Below are 23,308 nucleotides of genomic sequence, written 5' to 3' on the forward strand. Positions count from 1 at the left end.
TGTTTCTGTACAATAACTCCAATCCCAAACTCTACCTTCACATTTCTGGTGGATTTAATTGTTTTCGAGATCACCTTCACACCACCTGGAACCCTGTGGAGTTTTTCTAAATTACTAGACTCAAGGCAAGCACAAGAAGCATCACATTACAGACAGCCTTAGAACAAACATTTCGACTCGGTTTATGTTTATTCTTCACATATAATTTAATATTGCTTCACCATGTCATAATATTGCTCATGAGATTCAAGCATGGTGTTCTTTGATAAGTTTATGTACCCTGTTTTAAACATAGCACCCAAATTTCTTCAAGAGGATGATGCATGTTCTGACAATATTATAATACTAAAGTTATATGTAACTTTTAGTATGCTGGATATTTTTGGATCATTTCAAACAGCAAGTTTACTAATGAATGAAACAGCTGTGTTAGTACTCCACTTTCCTCTGTCTGGTTGTGGTCCCTCCATCCTCTGTGGTGTTCTCCAGTGTCCTATAACAAGTAATGTAATTCAATTAATGTTTAGAAAACACATACATGCTTATTTCACCCATCCTAACCATCAGGAGTACTGAGATTGACCACCTTATTGTGCACATGCCGAGACCTTCAACAAATTCACAACGACCATATGATGAAGTATTCAATATAAATATTGTTGTCATACAGCTAGTGTTACCTTTCTTCTTCTTACCTTGTACATACGTTGGAATTTGTGCACCTTAGAGATACCCATCTAACAACTTTTGAGGATGGCACTACAGGTAACCTGTCAACCAAATTTGCCATTCGACTCCCATCATCTCCTTTCAATTTGTTCACAGCTGCACTGAGTGTATTTTAGATATTTCGTGGCCATTTGGAGCTCCATGGTTACTAGTTTGAGTTTGGTAGGCTCACTGGCTTGGTAGCCTTGATGTTATGTATGTACGTGGCAAGGACGCTAGGATTGTATACAGTAGTTAAGGAAATTTCAGAAACGGGTGTCACTAAAACCCAAATTATCCATTTCAGTGAAAGAGGCACAAGGTATTTCTTCTAAAAGGGGTCCATGATGGAGCGGTGGCCCATAGGCAAGAGACACCTCCCTCACTGGTTGGGGAGGTAGTGTGGTGCCACAGAGATACAGAAGGTAAGTCCTGTGTGTGAGTAAGAACACATCAACCAGCTGGACCAGGGGGACTATCTAGCCATCAGTATTGTAGTCGAGTCACTAAACCTCAAGTGTGAGTCCAGGTTTGAGTCCCCAGTGTTCAAGTCCAAGTCATTAAAGAAAATTTAGAGTCGAGTCCGACACAAGTCCCACTATCAACAGGGCAAATAACATGAGAGGGTTAACACTAGCTAGTTCATCGGTCAGCAAGCAAGCCCCACTATCAACAGAGCAATGAACATAGCGTGTCACTTCCTTCTCTGGGTGGAGTCTTGCCAAATGACGATTGAAGTTCAAGGCTGTCCCCGTCATCTCCTCGATAGTTCTTCTACATATGGAACACACAGCAGTGCATTTTTTTCCCACTGCATGAGAAGTCTGTATAAACAAAGCGGACATTCTCTCCAGGCATTTTAGCGCCATGAGCATTAGTTTGTTCCTGAACAAACAGGTGAATGTGCATTCTCTTGCACAAAATTAGTATAAACATTAATGTAGATATAAATATAAACATCTTATGCCATATTATTATGGAATGTTCCAAAAATAAAGAAAAAAATCCGAGTCTCCAATTTATGAGTCTGAATGCAGTTAATGCACGAGTCCTTAAAATTAGGGCACGGGCTGGACTCGAGTCCGAGTTCTGGATTTGAGTATTACAAGCCTGCTAGCCATTAAATTCTTCTTACCAGTTCTGAGATGCCACTACATGCTGGTCTGTTTTGGACATCATGAAGGTCAGACAGGAGCACTGGGAAAACAAGTTTGGCACAGCAAAGATGGACCTCTTTATTGAAGTCAAATCAACTCACTGTTGACTGTAGCTCTCTCTTGTAGAGCCAAACACTCTGCTACTCAGGATAAACTGGCCAACAAGTACAGATTTTAAGCTCCTACAGATTCTGCCTGCATTGCACAGAATTCAGCATTCAGACCACATGGTCCTGCTTGTGGCATACATCCTTGGCTTTTACTCTCGTTCTCACTAGTGGACAGCAGTGCATGAATAGGTCTGCTGTCCCAAAAATGGAATGGAATGATTTGGCGCCATGTCTGTGGGTTTGAGAACACAGGGAAAAGGTTCCAGGAAACAGCCATATGATAACGGTATTTATACCAAATATTGTTTTATATGGTCAATTTGTGACTGCAATGTAATGATTGATTAATTACCTGGTAGAGAAAGTGTGTTTAATAAGATTCTTGCGCTACCATTTAACAAAAACAGCAATATTTCCTTAAAAACTGTGAAACTACAGAAAATAGGTTGTTTTGATGGAGAGATAATATTTAGAAATTTTAAACCTGAATATGAGAGCTCTAGACTTCTACAAAGCTACTATTGTGTTAAACAGGCATTCAGAAAGCCACATGCAGACAGATATACTCACGGTGTCTGTTCATACAATCCGTTCTCTGTGAAGTTGATAAGACAGGAGTGTTCAATTTAAAGCACAACAACGGTACATATTTGTTCAGGCATATTGTTCTCTGTGAATCGAACACACACTGTCACGGTGTCTCTTTAGCCTACCTGTGGTTCCAGCAGAACCTTTCTGTTTGTGGCTTTGTCTCTCATAGAGCAGGATGAGAGTGACGAGGATGATAACTTCAACAGCTATGACCACGAAAGGCTTGAGTGGCTCAGTGAAGGACAGAACTTTGAGGTTCAACTGTGATTCCGTGGGTCCGATATCGAAAACTGCGCTGCATATGTATTTACCCGAGTCTTCCTCAGTCAAGTTCAGCAAGGTCAGTTTGGTGATATTTTTGGCTAAGTGGATCTTGTAGCGCATGGGGTCAGCAGTGGCATTGATAAGCTCCTGGGTAATGGATACACATATTAGCCATTTTGATTAGTCTGTGACTTTCTCAACATATAATACATACCACAGTACATACAGACAAACATAATGACCTTTCAATTACTACTGAGGAGAACTTTCTAAAGAAAGAGTATCAAAATATGGCATGAAACTTATGTTCTGCAGAAAGCTGGAGCCAATCCTCGCTGACTTTGCACGAAAGGCAGGTACACCCTGGGCAGGTACCAATCTATTGAGGTATTTCACTCACGTGACCAAGTCATGTGATGCTGCCATTTTGGACGGCACGGCTCGAATCAGTTTGAATGCGAGGAAGGCGACAAACGAAAAACATAAAAGAAAAAGGAGCGAGATGCAGAAAACACCTTCACTATCCAGTGATGTAGGGCATTTACAGGGCGAGCAGAGGGAGAGGCATTTGCAAAAATTGAGGTTAGCAGGCTTAGAGAACGACATTTACCTGCTTCCACCAGGATTGTTCACTGACGTACGGAAGTACACGAAGCCCTCGTCTTTACCTGACTTCGGCCCACATGATCTGTATACCTATGTCGTTAAAAACCCATCGCCATACACAGGTATTGATCTGAAAGCGTATACGAGTTTGGATGCCTACAAATATTTTGTGTCAGGCTGGGTAACATGCCTACATCAATGGGTCGTCCCTGGAGCCGGTGGTCGCCATCTGATTACAGCTAAGGTTTGTTCACATTTTCATTTACTTTCGGTCCTCAGGATAAACAAAATGTTATTAAATGTCATTGAAATAACTTCTTAGTCTGTTGAGACATGGCCCGTTATAAATTTGCTGTTACCAGGCAATGACCAAGAACTGTATTATTAGGGTCGGTGTAGTTGTAGCAGTGTATTAGCAACTAGCTGTTAGCACTAGCTAATGTCAACAACATCGTAGCTGGTATGTTACTGTAGCAATATTTACGTTCAGTCATTTGGATGACTGTTAAAACCTTTCAGTCTCAAGTTTTTCCTTTACTGGATTTACTAGTTTACTGAGCTAGCGCGCTCGGCCAAGCCGGGAGCCATCGCGCGCTCTCCGGCCAAGCCGGGAGCCATCGCGCGCTCTCCGGCCACGCCGGGAGCCATCGCGCGCTCGCCGGCCAAGCCGGGAGCCATCGCGCGCTCGCCGGCCAAGCCGGGAGCCATCGCGCGCTCGCCGGCCAAGCCGGGAGCCATCGCACGCTCGCCGGCCAAGCCGGGAGCCATCGCGCGCTCTCCGGCCAAGCCGGGAGACATCGCGCGCTCTCCGGCCAAGCCGGGAGACATCGCGCGCTCGCCGGCCAAGCCGGGAGCCATTGCGCGCTCGCCGGCCAAGCCGGGAGCCATCGCGCACTAGCTCAGTAAACTAGTAAATCCAGTAAAGGAAAAACTTGAGACTGAAAGGTTTTAACAGTCATCCAAATGACTAAACGTAAATATTGCTACAGTAACATACTAGCTACTGTTGTTGACATTAGCTAGCTTGCTGTCCAAAATGGTGGACACCGGGGCGTCACGTGACCCTGTGACGTCAGGTGAAATACCTCAATTGGAGGACTAACAGAGACAAACAGCTATTCACACACACATTCACACCTATGGGCAATTTAGAGTAGCTAGTTGACCTAATCCATGTCTTTGGACTGTGGGTGGAAACTGGAGCACCTGGAGAACATGCAAACTCCACACAGAAAGGCCCCATCGACATTCCAAAGTTGGTATAAATGTCCATTAGTGTGTGTTTTTAAAATAACCATTTAATTTATCTGAACAGCATCCATCCATCCATTATCTGTAGCTGCTTATCCTGTTCAACAGCGTCACAGGCAAGCTGGAGCCTATCTCAGCTGATTATGGGTGAGAGGCGGGGTACACCCTAGATAAGTTGCCAGGTCATCAAAGGGCTGACACAGAAACAAACAACCATTCACACCTACAGTCAATTTAGAGCCACCAATCAATCTAACCTGCATATCTTTGGACTAAGGGGGAAACCGGAGCACCCAGAGGAAACCCACGCAGAATATGCAAACTCCACATAGAAAGGCCCTCACCGGCCGCTGGGCTCGAACCCAGGACCTTCTTGCTGTGAGGCGACAGTGCTAACCACTACACCACCGTGCTGCCTCTGAACAGCATATTAATAGGAATATTACTTTTTGAAATAGCTTCTAAACATTTTTAAAATGATTAAAAATGTTGACTTCGAGGCTTTTTGAATGAGAATCTCACATAGCATTAAAACCGTTCCACTAAGACAGGAAAAGATAAAGAGGACCAATATTTATAGAAAGTATTTACCTTATAGGTATGAAGATTAACTTCACATTACATTTCATTTTTAATATTTAGACGCGGCAGCACGGTGGTGTAGTGGTTAGCGCTGTCGCCTCACAGCAAGAAGGTCTGGGTTCGAGCCCCGTGGCCAGCAAGGGTCTTTCTGTGCGGAGTTTGCATGTTCTCCTCGTGTCTGTGTGGGTTTCCTCCGGGTGCTCCGGTTTCCCCCACAGTCCAAAGACATGCAGGTTAGGTTAACTGGTGACTCTAAATTGACCGTAGGTGTGAATGTGAGTGTGAATGGTTGTCTGTGTCTATGTGTCAGCCCTGTGATGACCTGGCGACTTGTCCAGGGTGTACCCCGCCTTTCGCCTGTAGTCAGCTGGGATAGGCTCCAGCTTGCCTGCGACCCTGTAGAACAGGATAAAGCGGCTAGAGATAATGAGATGAGATGAGATATTTAGACACAGGGTCGGCACGGTGATATAGTGGTTAGCACTGTTGCTTCACAGCAAGAAGGTCCTGGGTTCAAGCCCAGTGGCCGGCGAGGGCCTTTCTGTGTGGAGTTTGCATGTTCTCCCCATGTCTGCGGGGGTTTCCTCTGGGTGTTCTGGTTTCCCCCACAGTCTAAATTGACCGTAGGTGTGAGCGTGAATAGTTGGTTGTCTCTATGTGTCAGCCCTGCAATGACCTGGCAACTTGTCCAGGGTGTACCCTGCCTCTCGCTCATAGCTGGGATAGGCTCCAGCTTGCCTGTGACCCTGTAGAACAGGATAAGCGGCTACAGACGATGGATGGATGCTTAGATGCAATAAATTAACCCAGTATATTGGTCAGTGTAAATTCATATGGGTTGGTTTAAATGAACAACCCATCTTACTGGGATAAATTAACCCAGCATGCGTTCCATCCAATATTTATCCAGCTATATGGTTGAAAACTAACCAACTTTGGTTGTTTACGACCCAGCATTTCTTAGTCCCTGTAGCCAAGTCATTAGAACTGATCAAATTAATTTCAGGTGCCAAAAGTGAGACTCCATTCTTGAACCAAACAGATAGTAGAGTATCCTGTTTGCTATTTATTTTGTTATTTAAAATTGGGTCCAAATTCATGCCGGTGATGCAATATTGAAATTTTAAGCAACTTACGTTTCTTTACAGTACTTTACCTTTTCAGTGCCATTGGTTTTATACCATTTCCAGGTGTTCGGTGTGTGCTTGATGCCACACTTCAATACAACTGAATCTCCAACATAGCTCACTATGGGCCTGTCTCGCTTGTCTTTAATTGCAGGCACTACTCAAAACAAACACAGTTAGAATATTCTTTTAGTTTTATTAAATTATCATGACCTTCACAGCAGTTAGACACACTAACATTAGAATTTCCTCCAATTCAGTGTAACCGATTCAACACACTGGTTGATTATAGAGGACTTGAATGGTTTAAACTGCATTAGAGACAGGATGTGTGTAGTGCAGGGAGTCCTTCATTAGTAGCTCTGATTTAAGAAGGCACACCTAAAGGTGGCGATTCGGCCAAAATGTCGTAAGCCTTCAACATGAATTTTGCTTTTTACCAACATACCTTTTAAAACAAAAGTAGCTTGTTCCTCGTTTTCCAAATAGCTGAAGATACATGAGTAATTTCCGAGATCACCGGCCTCGATATTAAAGCTGGGTGGGGAGTAAAATAGTGTGATAATATATAACTGGCATGGATCATTTCAAATGTGTAATCTAAACAGTGTGTATCATATCAGGAGAATGATGTCTACTGGGCACTTTAAAAAATACCAGTATATGTACAAAACCTTTAAAATGTACAATATTACAGATTATTTAAAGATCTAGGCATGCCACTGATGTTTTTTCATGTCCATTAAAAGCACGTGGTATGCTGATTTTATAATCTGCTCTGAGAAGTTGATATAGTACAGTACAATGACAAAATCTTACAATTTTGTAAATTTATAGATTTACAGTCAACATTTATTGAGCTTAAATTACAATCACCACCTAACACAGTCATCAAAATATTAAATAAGTTTATAATACAGTAAACTGCCCAGAGACCTTCAGCAGATTTGTGTTCCTCACACACTTATCAACATTAGTTAGCAAATAATTATTAACAGGCACTGAGTAATAAGCTGGGAGTTTAAAGAGTTAGTCCAATTTATACGTACATCTTTTTAAGGACATACTGTTCATTTTGCCTGTAAATAGTTTGTTGGGAGTTTTCAATTTCATCGCCATCCTTTCTCCAAAAGCCTGTTATGTTTGAGGGTTTACTCGGAATGTCAGTCAGGTTACACAAAAGCTCTAGGCTTTGAGGTTTCAGGATTTCAAGCACTTCAGTGATGACATGACTTTGACCTGTGTGTAGAAAGATTACAGACTTGAGCAAAATACGCCTCGAGAGAACAACAATAATGAATAATAATGAATGATAATTCAATATTACCATTACATATATACATATATCAGGGATGGGAATGACTAAAAAGAAAAAAATCTGAAATGAACATGAGGGCCACAGGACCGTCTGAGAAGGCTGGGGACCTGGGGTCCAGGGGCAACACCCCGTTGAAGCCAGACACATTTTACCATTTCAACATGTATTTGTGCAATCTCATGGCATTTTTATACCTAAAACCTGCCCAGATTTGATCCAGTATGAACAATGAACATGCATGCATGTAAAATGAACAGTAAGTCAGATTACTCAGATGATATGCTATTTAATTTTTAATATTAAAAATAATTTATCAATAAACAATGCATCTACATGTAAGGCATATATACACCAATCAGCCATAACATTATCATCACCACTAACATTATCTCATTACAGTGGCACCAGTCAAGAGGTAGGATATACAACCCCAATTCCAAAAAAGTCGGGACAAAGTACAAACTGTAAATAAAAACGGAATGCAATAATTTACAAATCTCAAAAACTGATATTGTATTCACAATAGAACATAGACAACATATCAAATGTTGAAAGTGAGACATTTTGAAATTTCATGCCAAATATTGGCTCATTTGAAATTTCATGACAGCAACACATCTCAAAAAAGTTGGGACAGGGCCAGTAAGAGGCTGGAAAAGTTAAAGGTAAAAAAAAGGAACAGCTGGAGGACCAAATTGCAACTCATTAGGTCAATTGGCAATAGGTCATTAACATGACTGGGTATAAAAAGAGCATCTTGGAGTGGCAGCAGCTCTCAGAAGTAAAGATGGGAAGAGGATCACCAATCCCCCTAATTCTGCGCCAACAAATAGTGGAGCAATATCAGAAAGGAGTTCGACAGTGTAAAATTGCAAAGAGTTTGAACATATCATCACCTACAGTGCATAATATCATCAAAAGAGTCAGAGAATCTGGAAGAATCTCTGTGCGTAAGGGTCAAGGCTGGAAAACCATACTGGGTGCCCGTGATCTTCGGGCCCTCAGACAGCACTGCATCACATACAGGCATGTTTCTGTATTGGAAATCACAAAATGGGCTCAGGAATATTTCCAGAGAACATTATCTGTGAACACAATTCACCGTGCCATCCGCCGTTGCCAGCTAAAACTCTATAGTTCAAAGAAGAAGCCGTATCTAAACATGATCCAGAAGCGCAGACGTCTTCTCTGGGCCAAGGCTCATTTAAAATGGACTGTGGCAAAGTGGAAAACTGTTCTGTGGTCAGACGAATCAAAATGTGAAGTTCTTTATGGAAATCAGGGACGCCGTGTCATTCGGACTAAAGAGGAGAAGGACGACCCAAGTTGTTATCAGCGCTCAGTTCAGAAGCCTGCATCTCTGATGGTATGGGGTTGCATTAGTGCGTGTGGCATGGGCAGCTTACACATCTGGAAAGACACCATCAATGCTGAAAGGTATATCCAGGTTCTAGAGCAACATATGCTCCCATCCAGATGACGTCTCTTTCAGGGAAGACCTTGCATTTTCCAACATGACAATGCCAAACCACATACTGCATCAATTACAGCATCATGGCTGCGTAGAAGAAGGGTCCGGGTACTGAACTGGCCAGCCTGCAGTCCAGATCTTTCACCCATAGAAAACATTTGGCGCATCATAAAACGAAAGATACGACAAAAAAGACCTAAGACGGTTGAGCAACTAGAATCCTACATTAGACAAGAATGGTTAACATTCCTATCCCTAAACTTGAGCAACTTGTCTCCTCAGTCCCCAGACGTTTACAGACTGTTGTAAAGAGAAAAGGGGATGTCTCACAGTGGTAAACATGGCCTTGTCCCAACCTTTTTGAGATGTGGTGTTGTCATGAAATGTAAAATCACCTAATTTTTCTCTTTAAATGATACATTTTCTCAGTTTAAACATTTGATATGTAATCTATGTTCTATTCTGAATAAAATATGGAATTTTTAAACTTCCACATCATTGCATTCCGTTTTTATTTACAATTTGTACTTTGTCCCAACTTTTTTGGAATCAGGGTTGTATTAGGCAGCAAGACAAAAGTCAGTTCTCGAAGTTGATGTATGGAAGCAGGAAAAATGGGCAAGTGAAAGGATCTGAGCGACTTTGACAAGGGCCAAATTGTGATGGCTAGATGACTGGGGCTGAGCATCTCCAAAATGACACATCTTGTGGGGTGTTCCCGGTATGCAGTGGTTAGTACCTACCAAAAGTGGTCCAAAGAACAACAACCGGTGAGATGGTGACTGTAGCTGCTGAAAAAGTTAATGTTGACACCTTTCTGTTTTAGCCAGTAACTTTTCAGCTAACTTTTTCAGCAGTTTGTGCTACAGTAGCTCTTCTGTGGGATTGGACCATATGGGCTAGCCTTTGTGTCCCATGTGAATCAATGAGGCTTCGACACCCATGACCCTGTCGCCAGTTCACTGGTTGTCCTTCCTTGCACCACTTTTTGGATATGCTCAAGACCCAATCACAATTTGGCCCTTGTCAAAGTCACTCAGATCCTTACACTTACCCATTTTTCCTGCTTTCAACACATCAGCTTCAAGAACTGACTGTTCTCTTGCTGCCTAATATATCCCACTCCTTGACAGGTGCCACTGTAATGAGATAATCAATGTAATTCACTTGATCTGTCAGTGGCCATAATGTTATGGCTGATCGGTGTATAGATTCAGTATGACAAACTAATGGTTTGAATAGTCTGTACAGAATATAGTAGTATTTAGCAGAATTGTATTCTGAAGTATTAACCGTTAAACACTTGCTGTCTGCCGAGTCCTGTAGTACCTGGGTATTTTCTACAAAGATGAACTGAACAGTTGGCGTCGATCTAGTATTTTTCCACACAGACTAATTATTCAAATATTTATATTTAACCTACATCACACTCCGTAGTTAATGATATCTGTGCAAAATTCACAGAGAGCTTTACCTGGCTGATTGGTCTTTTTGTGGTTACTGACTCATGTAGAGGCGGTAGCCACTATGTCATTGTGCTGTAAGCATGTAAGAGTGTAACAATCGCACACTGCGCCTGCGCGTACGCATAAGGATTACAATAGCGCAATGCATATGCACATTAGTATTACAATCACCAGAACAGCGAATCGTGATCTCGCGATATGAACAGTTGATCTCGCGTTATCGTGTTGTAAGAATTAGTGTAACAATAGCGCACTGCGCATGCGCATAAGTATTACAAATCATCAGAATGGCGAATCGTGATCTCGCGATATGAACAGTTGATCTAGCGTTATCAAAGGTACACAAGAACGAGTATAAGAATGTAAGAATGAGTGTAACAATAGCAAAACTTCATAAACAATCAGCACTTATCCTGATCAAGTTCGATTGCCTGTTATATTTCTTGATAAACTTCAGAACCAATCCGAACTAGAAACGAAATTAAAAAAACCTCATTATAACTTCGTAGTATTGGAAAATAATCAGCAGATAAAAAGACAAACGAAATTCACCTTGTGGTTCGCCAAGGCTACTGATTCGATATCAAGTACGGTAAGTGGTGTTTATTTTAAGAAAATTTACCTTTTGATTATCACAGCTTTTGTTTGGTTCTTCTGAAAGGTCAAATGAAAGGTTTTGTTAGGGTTTTTTTGTTTTAACTTTTTGGCAGATATTTAGGCCAAGACAATTCATGAACAAGTGCTTTCTTACTATTTTGAAAATAGATATAGTTCACGGGGCGGCACGGTGGTGTAGTGGTTAGCGCTGTCGCCTCACAGCAAGAAGGTCCAGGTTCGAGCCCCGTGGCCGGCGAGGGCCTTTCTGTGCGGAGTTTGCATGTTCTCCCCGTGTCCGCATGGGTTTCCTCCGGGTGCTCCGGTTTCCCCCACAGTCCAAAGACATGCAGGTTAGGTTAACTGGTGACTCTAAATTGACCGTAGGTGTGAATGTGAGTGTGAATGGTTGTCTGTGTCTATGTGTCAGCCCTGTGACGACCTGGTGACTTGTCCAGGGTGTACCCCACCTCTCGCCCGTAGTCAGCTGGGATAGGCTCCAGCTTGCCTGCGACCCTGTAGAACAGGATAAAGCGGCTAGAGATGATGAGATGAGATATAGTTCACAGCACTGTATTTTGAACAAAGCCCTGATGCTGCTCACAGCTTGGTGATGCTTGCAAGAGATGAGGCGAGTAGAATTGCTAACGTGTATATATGCTGTATTTACTGTATGGACATGGTATCAGAAAACAATTTTATTTATAAGCAGTAGCCACATGTACCCATAGGGTACCTATTTTTTAATAAACTCTCACAGTTTGGGTCATGAAACTTTCTCGCCTTTGTTATCTGGTAATTGTATTTCTTTTTCTAACCACAACCCCCTAAATGCATTTTTTTAGGCAAGAAGCCAACTCTTTAATTGCTGCAATAACACGTGCATCAATGATCGTCGCCATTTAGTTTACGCCATGTAGTTCCCAGCATCACAATCCACGATTCGTCAAAATGATCCCCGACCAACCAATCAGCAGCGTCAACACTCTGTGAGTCAAGAAGTGCTAAGGAAACATCCAGGATCAAACCATATGCTGTAAACACTGAGAAATAACACAGACCATGCTGGACAGAACTAGAAATAGTTGCACAGCCTGACCTCCAGTTTTGTTTTGATTATGAATTATGAACTGATTTCCTAAATGACCCTTGCAGATGTATAAAATCTCACGCCTGATATTGTACATATGATACAATTAAAATTACTTAGTAAATGTTTAATATTCAAAAGTTCCTTGAAATTTATAGGAGTAAATAAATTGGCTCAAAGAACATGATAAATCCAGTTTACCTTTATGTACTATCGTTCTACTTGATAGTGATGTTACAGCATCTGTAGTCATTGGCGAGAAGGTGGTCTCTTTAAAACACACACATGCAGAGAGAGAGAATAGTTAAAGGCAAGATTTACAGATTAAATATTTCCTTCATTATAATTCATATTTCAAAATCAGTTGCAGAATAATGAATCCATAGAGAGACATATCTGTTCACACACGTTTAACCTACCCCATTTAGAAGGTCATAGCATCATTCACTAAAGCTAAACAACCTTCCTCAGTCTTACTGTAGATATAATAAATAATATATCCATATAGAGATGTATATGTTACCTGTGTTCACACCTTGCCAGTACAGCAAAACAAGAAGCAAATGCATAACATTCCCGTTGCAGCTTCCCTTATAGCTCTTCTGTGTTTGTCCAAACTGAGCCATTTCAGTGCTTCCTTGTCTGATGCAGGGCCTGTGAGACTACAGCACTTCACCTCACCTCACCTCTCTCACACTCCTCCCATCTCTCTCTCTCTCTCTCTCTGGTGACTCAGCAGCAAGGGATCTGCTTGCTTTAAATGAATCATGAGGATGGAGGCAGCCAGCCACAGCCCAGCTTGTATCAAATGATCCTGCAACAAACCCAAGTCACGCAGCCTACTGCTGAGCGAAGAAGGAGTGTGTTGTGGGAGGGCTGTGAAGAATAATGGCACATACTTACAATGTCCAAATATATTTCTGATATCTGTGCACTGAAGTTTATGCCTTACTCCATCATGACACCCCAAAATATTAAACTGTTCAGAAATTTCATCTTACAGTGTTGTTTGGTTAAAGTTGATAAATGACCACAGTGTACAATTTTGGCATCAGAAGAGGTGAAGTTCAGTTAAAAAAGAATGATTAAAAATGATTAATGCAAGCGTAGAGCTTATGAAATTGAATTATCCATCCATTATCTGTAGCCGCTTATCCTGTTCTACAGCATCGCAGGCAAGCTGGAGCTGCTCCCAGCTGACTATGGGCGAGAAGCAGGGTACACCCTGGACAAGTCACCAGGTCATCGCAGGGCTGACACATAGAGACAAACAACCATTCACACCTACGGTCAATTCAGAGCCACCAGTTAACCTAACCTGCATGTCTTTGGACTGTGGCAAAACTGGAGGAAACCCACGCAGACACGGGGAGAACATGCAAACTCCAAACAGAAAGGCCCTCGCTGGCCATTGGGCTCGAACCTAGGACCTTCTTGCTGAGGCGACAGTGCTAACCACTACACCACCGTGCCGCCCAAAATTGAATTATATTATATTTAATTCCATGTTAGAATGATGGTATGAGAGATAATCTTACCTGTGCTGGAGGAATTCCAAGGATGACCTTAAAGCTAGCTAAATAAATAACATTCTTTAATAAAAAGTATTAGAACTGGATAAAAATATACACTTGCCATCCACTTTAATAGGAACACCTGTACAGTTATCTCATCAGCCAATCATGTGGCAGCAGCAAAATGCAGAAAACCATGTGAATACAGGTGAAGAGTTTCAGTGAACGTTCACATCAAACATCAGAATGGGACTTTCACTGGCGTAAATGCAGACAGGAATTTCTCAACTGTACATGTGATGAATAAAGTTCTTCTTCTTCACAGCTGTGGTGAGCAGAAAAGCATCTCAAAATGCACAGCTCATCAAGCCTTCCACATTCTGAGGAAGGATCCACATTCTAAGACGCTTTTTTGGTCACCACGGTTGTGAAGAGCACTTTGAGTTACTATAGATTTCCGTTCAGCTCAAACCAGTCTAGTCGTTCTCCTCTGATCCGTCTTATCAACAAGGTGTTTGAGCCTGCAGACCCTCCATATACAAGATGTTTGTTGTTTTTGCATAATTCTCTGTAAATGCTAGGGACTGGTGTGTGTGTGTGTGTGTGTGTGTGTGTGTGAGAGAAAATCCCAGGAGATCGGTTTCTGAAATATTCAAACCAGCCCATCTGGCACCAACAACCACGTCAAGGTTAAGGTTAGGCATTTTCATTCTTGATGTTTGATGTGAACATTAACTGAAGCTCTTGACCTGTATCTGCATGATTTTTTTACATTTTTCTGCTGCCACATGATTGGCTGATTGGATAACTGCATGAATGAGCAGGTGTAAAGGTGGTGTTATTAAAGTGGATGGTGAGTGCATACAAACAGGAAACAGATGAAAGGAAAAGCCTTTGGCTATTACTGGGTTCAGTAATACAAGCAATAACTTGTATTACTGAACCTAGGAACAATTATGTGACAATTAAGGTTCACAACTTGCCTTGATCCCAACTCCTTTGGAAAATTTCATCTTTATTTAATCATACTTCTTTGCTTTTGTGAAAGGATTTTTGCATATATTCCTATGGATTTAGCTAATTTAAGCTTATGAGCATCATAACACCTATTCACTCATTTTCAGGGAGTAGTTGAATCTAGTTAATCTAGCTTGATTACACAACAAAGGAGATATATGCGCTTAACGTTTCGTCTATGCAACCTATAGCATTACATCTTAGATATTTTCATGATGTTCATAGCATTTCATTAGTTATATATAAAAGTACAATAACAGCCTTACATATGACTGCTTACTTATTTTCGAATATGAAACTTTAACAATGATATTCTAACTAATGATGTCATGTAGCAAAATGCAACTTTCTTTATGAAAAACAAAGCAAACATTTAGGGAAATGCATATTAGACTTGTTAAATTGTCATCAGCAATACTTTGGTACAAATGGGTTAATTTATGCATCCATTACATATATGAGTAAGAATTGTAAACCAGTATCAAATTCAAATATTATTCAAAATACATCATATTACAGTGCATTCTATGTAACAAAAAAATATATATATATAGAACAATATCAAAGATAGTTAACAAATAAGCAAATATTTTCTCTCTCAGTTTTTATCTCAGGAATATCAGCAATACTTTAGTACAAATGGGTTGATTTATGCATCTATTACAATACGTGCATGAATAAGAATTGTAAATCAGTATCAAATTCAAATATTCAAAATACACCATATAACAATGCATTCTATGTAACAAAAAAATAAAATAAAAATCACAATTTATATAGAACAATATCATAATCAAAGATGGTTAACAAATAAGCAAATACTTTCTCAGTTTTTAGCTCAGGCTCACCAGTTCAAGGCTGGTTGTATAAATGTAAGCTGTCCATGAATCTATTCTGCATATCTTCAATGTCTTCAGTGGTTTCAATGGGCACACTGGGTAGATGCATACAAGATGAATATGAATTATTTTCATCGTGATAAGCATAATCGTTGTGCAGAGAGTCTCTATAAGCCCCAGCAGCTCCGTGCAAGGGCTCACAGACGTGAAGGAATGGGCTGCTGGGCTGTGGATGGTGGCAGGGAATCCTGTGGACCAGTAGTCGCTCGGCTCCTGGGCTTGGGCTCGGGCTGGTGGATGGGCTATGGGGCATGAGGCATGTCTGCTGACAGCTGTTCCTCCTGGTGGGCCGGTGCAGGTCCAGCTTTGCTATTAGGGGCTTACCAATGTCCACCTCTTTGGTCCATTGTACCTGCTCATCTAGAGATTTAAATTCAGCCTGCAGACAGACAGTGAAGACCAGGTTCTCCTGTGGGTTGGGGGGGGGGGAGACATTGGAAAATGCTTTGAGACCAGAGAGTCTCTAACCAATTTGCATTCTTATTCAAAGAATAATTCAATCTAGCCACTAAAGGTACAGTGTTTGTTTATATAAAAGGTTGGAGATACAGAGCAGGGCATCTTCTGACAGCATTCCTCTTGACACAATCTCTCCAGATCATCCAGGGTCCTCAACCCTCTCTTGTGCTCTCTACTCTTCAGCTCAACCCACAAGCTTGATTCTTGTCAGCTAACTATTTTTGTGTTGATTTGGACATATGCTTGGGATTACTGTCCTGCTGGAAGATCCAGTGATGACCCAGTTTTAGCTTCCTGGCAGAGGAGCCAGATTTTGATTCAAAATGTCCTGGTATTTCATGGAGGCCATGATGCCATGGACCCTAACAAGGTTTCCAGGGCCTTTGGAAGAAAAACAGCCACAAACTATCACAGAACTTCCAACATATTTTACAGTTGGGATCAGGTTCTTTTCATCCTTGTTTTTATACCAAACCCACCTTGAATGTTTATTGCCAAAAAGCTCCATTTTTGTTACATCAGACCAGAACACGGTCCCAGTCAAAGTTGCAGTCGCGTTTCGCAAACTTTAGGCGCTTATGTTTGCGGTTAACTGACAGAACAGGCTTTTTTCCCCCCTGGCTAGAGATGAAAGTGGAGCAAAGGAAAAAACCCTGAAATGGGGGGGGGGGGGGGGGGGGACACGTCCCTCAAAAATATTTTAATAACATAACACGCAAAACCCGGCATTCTAGTACTTATTTTCACTAAAACAAGTTATAACTTTTAAGCCTTTTTCTTTCATGTACATTAATGATTAACATGTCAAAAATATCAAATTTAATTCCCCGAGTTAATGAGTAATTTTCAGGAGTGCATTTAGAAAACACAGTGATTTTCCTGCTACACAGTTCATTACTTTGAAAAAAAAAATCAGACAGTTGAAGGTAAACTCAGCAAAATCCCAAAACAGTACTGTTAAAAAGTAAAGGTCTATTAGAGTTTCTAAAGCTTTCAGGTTTCAATGTTGGGACATTGATAAACGAGGCTCAATCTTTTAGTAGAGTTGTGCGTTTGCAGAAGCTAAAGTGAACTAAAAATTTCCAGTTCATATTTATGCGAGTTGAAGCCAATTGTTTACATTAGCTCGTATTGTCTGTAAATTTAAACACACCAATGAACACCAAATTTCACATATAAATCAGGGGCATAGTGTGTGTGTGTCACACACTGACGGGCAGCCTGAGTACATTATGTAACAAAAAATAACCACCATTGGTAGTTTTAGGCAGCTTAGAAACCAGCTCTTCCATTATTGCTGTTTCTTCCACGTTTTCTTGATGTTGTGTTCTAGAAACGGCACTAAAACAGCTTCGAAACCACAACATGCAACTTTGATGGGGAAAAAAAAATTGCTTACCTCTCTTCATGTCGAAAGAAGGAGAAAAGTTTTGCTTGTTTTGACATGGCGAATTATTAACACGAGAAAATACTCAATTCGCAACTAAAAAGACTGCAGCTGCACTGGCAGCTTGAACATGCTTTCTAGTGCGATTGTGTTGCGCTTACGCAGAACGGCGTCAGTCCTGTGCGCCTTAGCACGTGCACCTGAAGGTGCGCCTAACGAGCTCCGGCACGCGCGCCGTTAACAAAGAACACCTGTCTTTAATCAATGAACTGTGTTTGGGCTATTTAAGGACTGCACCCATGCAAGGACGATGCGAAGTATTATGCCGCATCTAGGAACGCGAAAAATCCCAAAAATAAATTTCTCCATTCGGAAAACCGGAGGTTTTCAAGAGTTGTGTCAAATATCCAGATTTCCGGGTCATTAGCAGAAAAAAATCCGGCAGAAAATCTAAAAACCCGGAATTCCGGGAAATTCCGGAACACTTTCATGACTACCTGGCATACCTTCCAAATAACCTTAGTATGGAAGTGGCGTCTGATGGTGGTTTTGGAGACTTGGAAACCCCAAGATTTTTATTTTTTCTTGTAATTCACCAACAGTAATCCTTAGGGATTTTTTTTTGCCTCTCTCACCCTCCTCCTCACTGGACATGGGGCAAAATAAACTTGGGTCCTCTTCCAGCCAAGTTTGTATCAGTTCCAGTTGGTGTCCACTTTTTTATTATTGTCCTAACAGTAGAAATGGGCATTTTCAGGCGAGTGGCTATAATAGCCGAGTTCCAATTAACCGCCGAGTTCCCTTTAACGGCCGGGTGTACGCGTGTGTTGTGACAAATAAAGGCCGGTTCCGAATACTCGCCGGGGTCTAAAAAAAAAAAAAAGCGTCCGAACGTTCTATCTAGAATCTTGAGGCCCAGCACTTTTCTGGTTTTCTGGTGTTTAAACGATTTTGCATTGCATATAGTTTTCTACCGAAACAATATGAATGAATGAATGAATGAATGAAATTATTTCTATAATACTGTTTACAACATTTTGTTACGTGATAATAAACATGCCATTTCAATGTTATAATCTTGGTCTACCGTAATATTTCTTGAGGAATGCAACTCCGTAACTTTTGACAGATGTCTTAGCCACCCCTTTGGGTATACCCAACGAAAGCCAGCGTGTGTGGTGACATTGAGGACTGCGGGTTTCCAAGGTTGGACTGCTGCTTCTGTTAAACGACCTAAATTGCCGAATGCATGCGTCAAAGCACACACTGAGTTTTATTAAAGACCTTATACCATTTCACTTGCCCTTACCCATTCGGATCTGGAAGACGCTTTACAAAAAAGGTGAGAGCGTTCTAACATGCATTTCAGTCTGCTCGCGGCCAATCTAATCCAAGGGGCCTTTTCAACAAGTAATCTGTCGTGCAAGTTGGGCAGAAGCACGCGTCAGGCAGGCAACATGTAGGCCTACAAGTCAGTAACCTATTCAACTAACTTTCATCCGAACTTTAAGTTTTCTACGGGGTCGAGCCACCGTACCAACTCACTCGGGGAATAGGCTCATATCGGCCAAATAGGGAGACATCTTGGAGAGAAACGTGATGCAAGATGACAGTATGTAGCCACTGCAGGTCACTTATTTTTCAGCATAAGAAAAAACCCTTTGGTTTGACACTTCGCACCCTAATTATGTTGCTTCAACGTCGCGCCCTCCATACAATTTCAGATTGACAGACATCGCCAAGCGCAAAGGGTGGAGGCTGCATGGGTGAGGGTGATAGCAAGTGACCATAACTTTGCAGAGTAATTAAATCACAGTGCTGCGCACAGACAATGGTGTGGTTTCTTGATTATTTTGTAAAGCATGCGCTTAACTAGTCATTAACAGGAAAAGGTGTGTGATTTATCCTTTATCCACCCCGACTGTGCCATGCGAAGATGCATTCTGCGTCTTCAAAATTCCCCGAAGTCGGCACCGTGCTATCTGTAATCTAACTCTAAACAAACTGTAAGTTATACTGGTTAAAAGTAGGCCTATCTGAGAATGATTTTTTTCCCCGTTTTGAGGTAGATTTTGGGGAAGGTGTTTGTGAAGAAGGAATTAATCGCCTGTTCCAAATAGCCGCCTCGTCTCTAATACGCGCCGGGTCTCTTACGTGATTGAGACAAATAATCGCCCGGGCTATTATTTGGTATTTTACGGTATATATATATATATATATTTTTTTTAATATAACCATTCCCTGACTTAAACTCATTTGGTTTGGGAATTCTCTTGTCTTTCCCATGTTGATGGATGACTAAGGGAATTTGGCCTCTGGGTCACCTCATATTTCTACCCCAGTTAATCAGGAAGTCATGGATTACAGCTTGAGAGTTCCTACACACTCCAATCAACTCAAAAATGTACAATTTAAATGGGAGACATGCTTCGGTTGCATTGTGTACATTACAATTTCCAGGGGTGCCAATAATAGTGGCATGTGTTTTTGTTGAAAAAAAAATTTTTGATGAGGGATTTAATTTTCTCTGAATAAATTTATTTCAATTAAAAGGCTGGATTTTTCTCATTTCAGTGGGAGATGAAGCGACTTCACCAAAAGGTGGCCCTGTATACACACATGCAAACACGCTCGTATACGCGCGCACACAGTTCTATATATATTTTGTTCAAGCAAAAATTATAGGAGTCCTACCTTAAGCTTTTGTAGCGAACGGAGTCTGGTATAAAGGCAGTGCTGGGGAAGACTTCCTGAGAGCAGGTAACTTCCTGTTTCTTCTGGAGTTTCTTTATTCATCATCTTAGGGTCAAGGTCCTGCAGGAACAGACACAAATGCTCCCTTATTTCTGTTACCTAAACACTCACTGATGAGCAATAAAGATATGAAACAACATTTAATTTTATAATATACAACTCAAGAAGGGAATATCTTTTGGAAGGAGACATCATCCATATGCTCACGGAAAGGTTGATGAGGTGAGCTTGACAAGAGGACATCTCCTCTGGCTTCTTAACAATGTTGGTGTAGATGACGAGTACATTGGAGAATTCTGCCGCAAAGCCCAATTTTAGCTGCACGCCACATTCAAAGTCCAGAGTCATGCTTTCTGGTAGCTCTGGAGTGCAATAAAAATGAAGAATTAACAGATTCTACAGATACGCACAATATTTTTCTGCCAGCATTTCCACCATAGATAACTCATCTTTTTTTTTTTTTTTGTCAATAATTTACCGTGTGCTTTAGCCCAGAGGAGGCTGTGAGCTTGAACCACATCTGAAGACTCTTCAGGAAGGATGGGGTCAGTCAGGGAGCGTCTCTCCGAAAGGCTGCTGCGGATCTCAAGAGCCTGTTTCCCTTTAGTGGGATCAAACTGGCCCATGTCTACAACACAACCCAACAACACATGAAGAGTTACGCTGGTGCTTTTGCTAAGCATGAGTGCCAGTATAATATCAGTCAAAACAAAATTCTATTCTTACGAGATAATATTACCAAGGTCTTTTGCTAGAAATCAATCAGTTAGTGTTTCTAATTGAAAAAAACATAAACCAGTCCTGTTATCATCTTGCCATTACATGCTTTCAGATTAGTCAGAAGAGACCAATTTATAGGTGAACACACCCCATAATCTAAGCTTAAACAGAAAAACATTCACCCTATCTTCCTTAGATCACAAGTTCGAATCCTGATGATGCCACAGCCACCTATGGCCAGGAGCCCAAGAGAGCAACACTGGCCAGGCCATCAGGGAGGGAGGGGTGGCATACTCTCTCTCCTCGGTCAATCACAGTCACACTAGCCAATCATGGGCATCTGTAAGCTTATGCCTTACGGAAGTGGGTAGGCAGTGCTTTCCTCAGAGTGTGTTATGCCACCAGCTGACTTTGCATGAGCAGCAGTTTGAAAAGATGCAGCTGACTGGCTTCACATATCTTGGAAACACATAGCTTTTACCCTCCCTGGCTGATAGCTGTTGAGCGATAGGGGACAGCTGTCTGATGGGTGGGAACTGGCCAGGATTAAATTAACGAGACAATCTGGGGGGGGATCCAATTAAAAATATAGTGTTGTTAATTGAACAAAGAAAAACATAATGGTTGAGATGGTGAAGCTTTCTGTAAGGAGACATTTATTTAATATTTATGGAACGAGTTTCCAGTGTCAAGTGTTGTAACTGAGTAGGTTTTCCACCATGGAAAATTCTTCAGGACTGTGTTTCCTGGTTTCTCAGAAATTTTTTCTTGTTTTACTAACAGAGAGAGAGAGAGAGAGAGAGAGAGAGAGAGAAGAGGCCGATGAGGGAACAACTATTTATACCTGCTATAATGCAAGTGATAACAGGAACCAATTTGTTTCATATAAATATAAAAAGGATGGCATGTCAATCATTAATAAATTAAAAATTGCAATCATTGGCAAACTGCTGTGGTATAAGAGGAATAAAACACTTCAAGGTTGTAACAGCTCTCTGCAGCATGTCAAGCTGGAGTACACTACCCGGATTGTTGACTAGCACACACGGTCATGTTTATGACAGTCTGTCTTACATTATGCATCAATTCCGAATGAAAGGTTATTGACTGCAGTGAAAACGGACAGTATATAGGAAGATCTTCACACCCTCTGCCACGCTGTCCAGGAGCACAGTAATTTTTTCATCTTCCAAGAGCCGCTCTTTTAGAAACTTGATGAAGACGCCATTGGTGAATCCACTGGAGCTTAACTCAAAAGCTTCTGCATCTTGACAGCTTCAACAGTAAGACATGAAAATTTGATTCTCTAATTAAATTTGTTGCATTTAAGATTTAAAATTTCACAGAAATAACAAATCAGTGGCTTTAAACTTGACACTTACGTGGCATAACCGAACACGATGTTGGCTGTGACCTTGAGCGTAACGTTTGGCATGTCCTTATCATGAACGTTTCTAAAAGGACATTTACAGAACTTAGAGTAATGAAAGATTAAACTTTATGAGCAAATACAGACAAAACATGTAATGAGCTATGAAAGAATATGTTTGATTTAGTTACGATTTTGAATCACTTAAACAAACACCGGATTGGTTTTATCCAATAATTTTAGCTGCAGTGAATAAAAATATGAATTAAGCTTTATATATGCTTCATAAACGTAGTTCTACAAGTTCCAGCTTACCTTTTCCTGCACATATCAAGAAGGAAGACGTTGAGACCAGTCTCTTTTTCCTGCATCAGTTTCAGAATGCTTTGCACACACAAGCAGTTTGCTGATCGGTACGGGTTTGGGGCATCAACTGGCACCATGAAGCTATTTCCAAAGTTCTCATACCCATGTCCAGCATAGTACAACAAGCCTGTAAATTAGAATATATTTCTGACCATCAGTGTACCTGAATAATAGAGAGCTGAGAAACTGTATCTTAGTTTAGCCCAAGACTGATTACACAATGCTTTCATACATATTCAACTTTTGTATGAGGTTGCAGTACCATAAACGCCTTTGTGCAGCAGGGAGAGAAACTCCTCTACAGCGTTACGCATCTCTGACTCCGTCAGGTCAAGCAGTGAGACCACTTTAAAGTTGAGCTGACGAAGCAGGTTGGTGAGGTCATACACATCCACCATGGGCGCCTTCAGCTTAGGGTGGTTCTGATAAGACATGTTCCCTATCAGCAAGGCCACTTTGTCTGTAGCTGTGACCAAACAGAAAGTGTT

At 41.3% G+C, this 23,308-nt stretch overlaps 2 protein-coding genes across 4 annotated transcripts in view; both read right to left on the minus strand.

Annotated features, from left to right (window-relative positions):
• Positions 1 to 300: 300 nt before the first annotated feature.
• Positions 301 to 12,961, minus strand: emb (embigin). Of its 2 annotated transcripts, XM_060907907.1 has the most exons (9): positions 12,859 to 12,929; positions 12,537 to 12,605; positions 7,446 to 7,635; positions 6,845 to 6,933; positions 6,426 to 6,553; positions 2,689 to 2,977; positions 2,546 to 2,570; positions 1,844 to 1,905; positions 431 to 493 (listed from the first exon to the last, which is right to left on the minus strand). In XM_060907907.1, exons 1-8 carry the CDS (start codon positions 12,902 to 12,904, stop codon positions 1,893 to 1,895), a joined length of 849 nt encoding a protein of 282 aa, XP_060763890.1. In that variant the 5' UTR covers positions 12,905 to 12,929; the 3' UTR covers positions 431 to 493; positions 1,844 to 1,892. The 2 variants fall into 2 exon arrangements, with proteins under 2 accessions (XP_060763889.1, XP_060763890.1); XM_060907906.1 differs by lacking the exon at positions 1,844 to 1,905 and having other exon boundaries at positions 301 to 493; positions 12,859 to 12,961.
• Positions 12,962 to 14,844: 1,883 nt separating this feature from the next.
• Positions 14,845 to 23,308, minus strand: part of malt1 (MALT paracaspase 1) — a 28,322-nt gene continuing 19,858 nt past the window's right edge. For both annotated transcript variants that reach the window (XM_060907044.1, XM_060907043.1), the window contains 8 exons: positions 23,083 to 23,286; positions 22,770 to 22,947; positions 22,468 to 22,539; positions 22,233 to 22,360; positions 20,844 to 20,993; positions 20,573 to 20,727; positions 20,306 to 20,425; positions 14,845 to 16,174 (listed from right to left, as the gene is read on the minus strand). In XM_060907044.1, the coding sequence (XP_060763027.1) occupies positions 15,719 to 16,174; positions 20,306 to 20,425; positions 20,573 to 20,727; positions 20,844 to 20,993; positions 22,233 to 22,360; positions 22,468 to 22,539; positions 22,770 to 22,947; positions 23,083 to 23,286 (1,463 nt within the window). In that variant the 3' untranslated portion in view covers positions 14,845 to 15,718. The remainder of the gene's footprint in view (positions 16,175 to 20,305; positions 20,426 to 20,572; positions 20,728 to 20,843; positions 20,994 to 22,232; positions 22,361 to 22,467; positions 22,540 to 22,769; positions 22,948 to 23,082; positions 23,287 to 23,308) is intronic.

Source organism: Neoarius graeffei, chromosome 24, assembly GCF_027579695.1.
Source record: "Neoarius graeffei isolate fNeoGra1 chromosome 24, fNeoGra1.pri, whole genome shotgun sequence".
NCBI classification, from domain to species: Eukaryota; Metazoa; Chordata; class Actinopteri; order Siluriformes; family Ariidae; genus Neoarius; species Neoarius graeffei.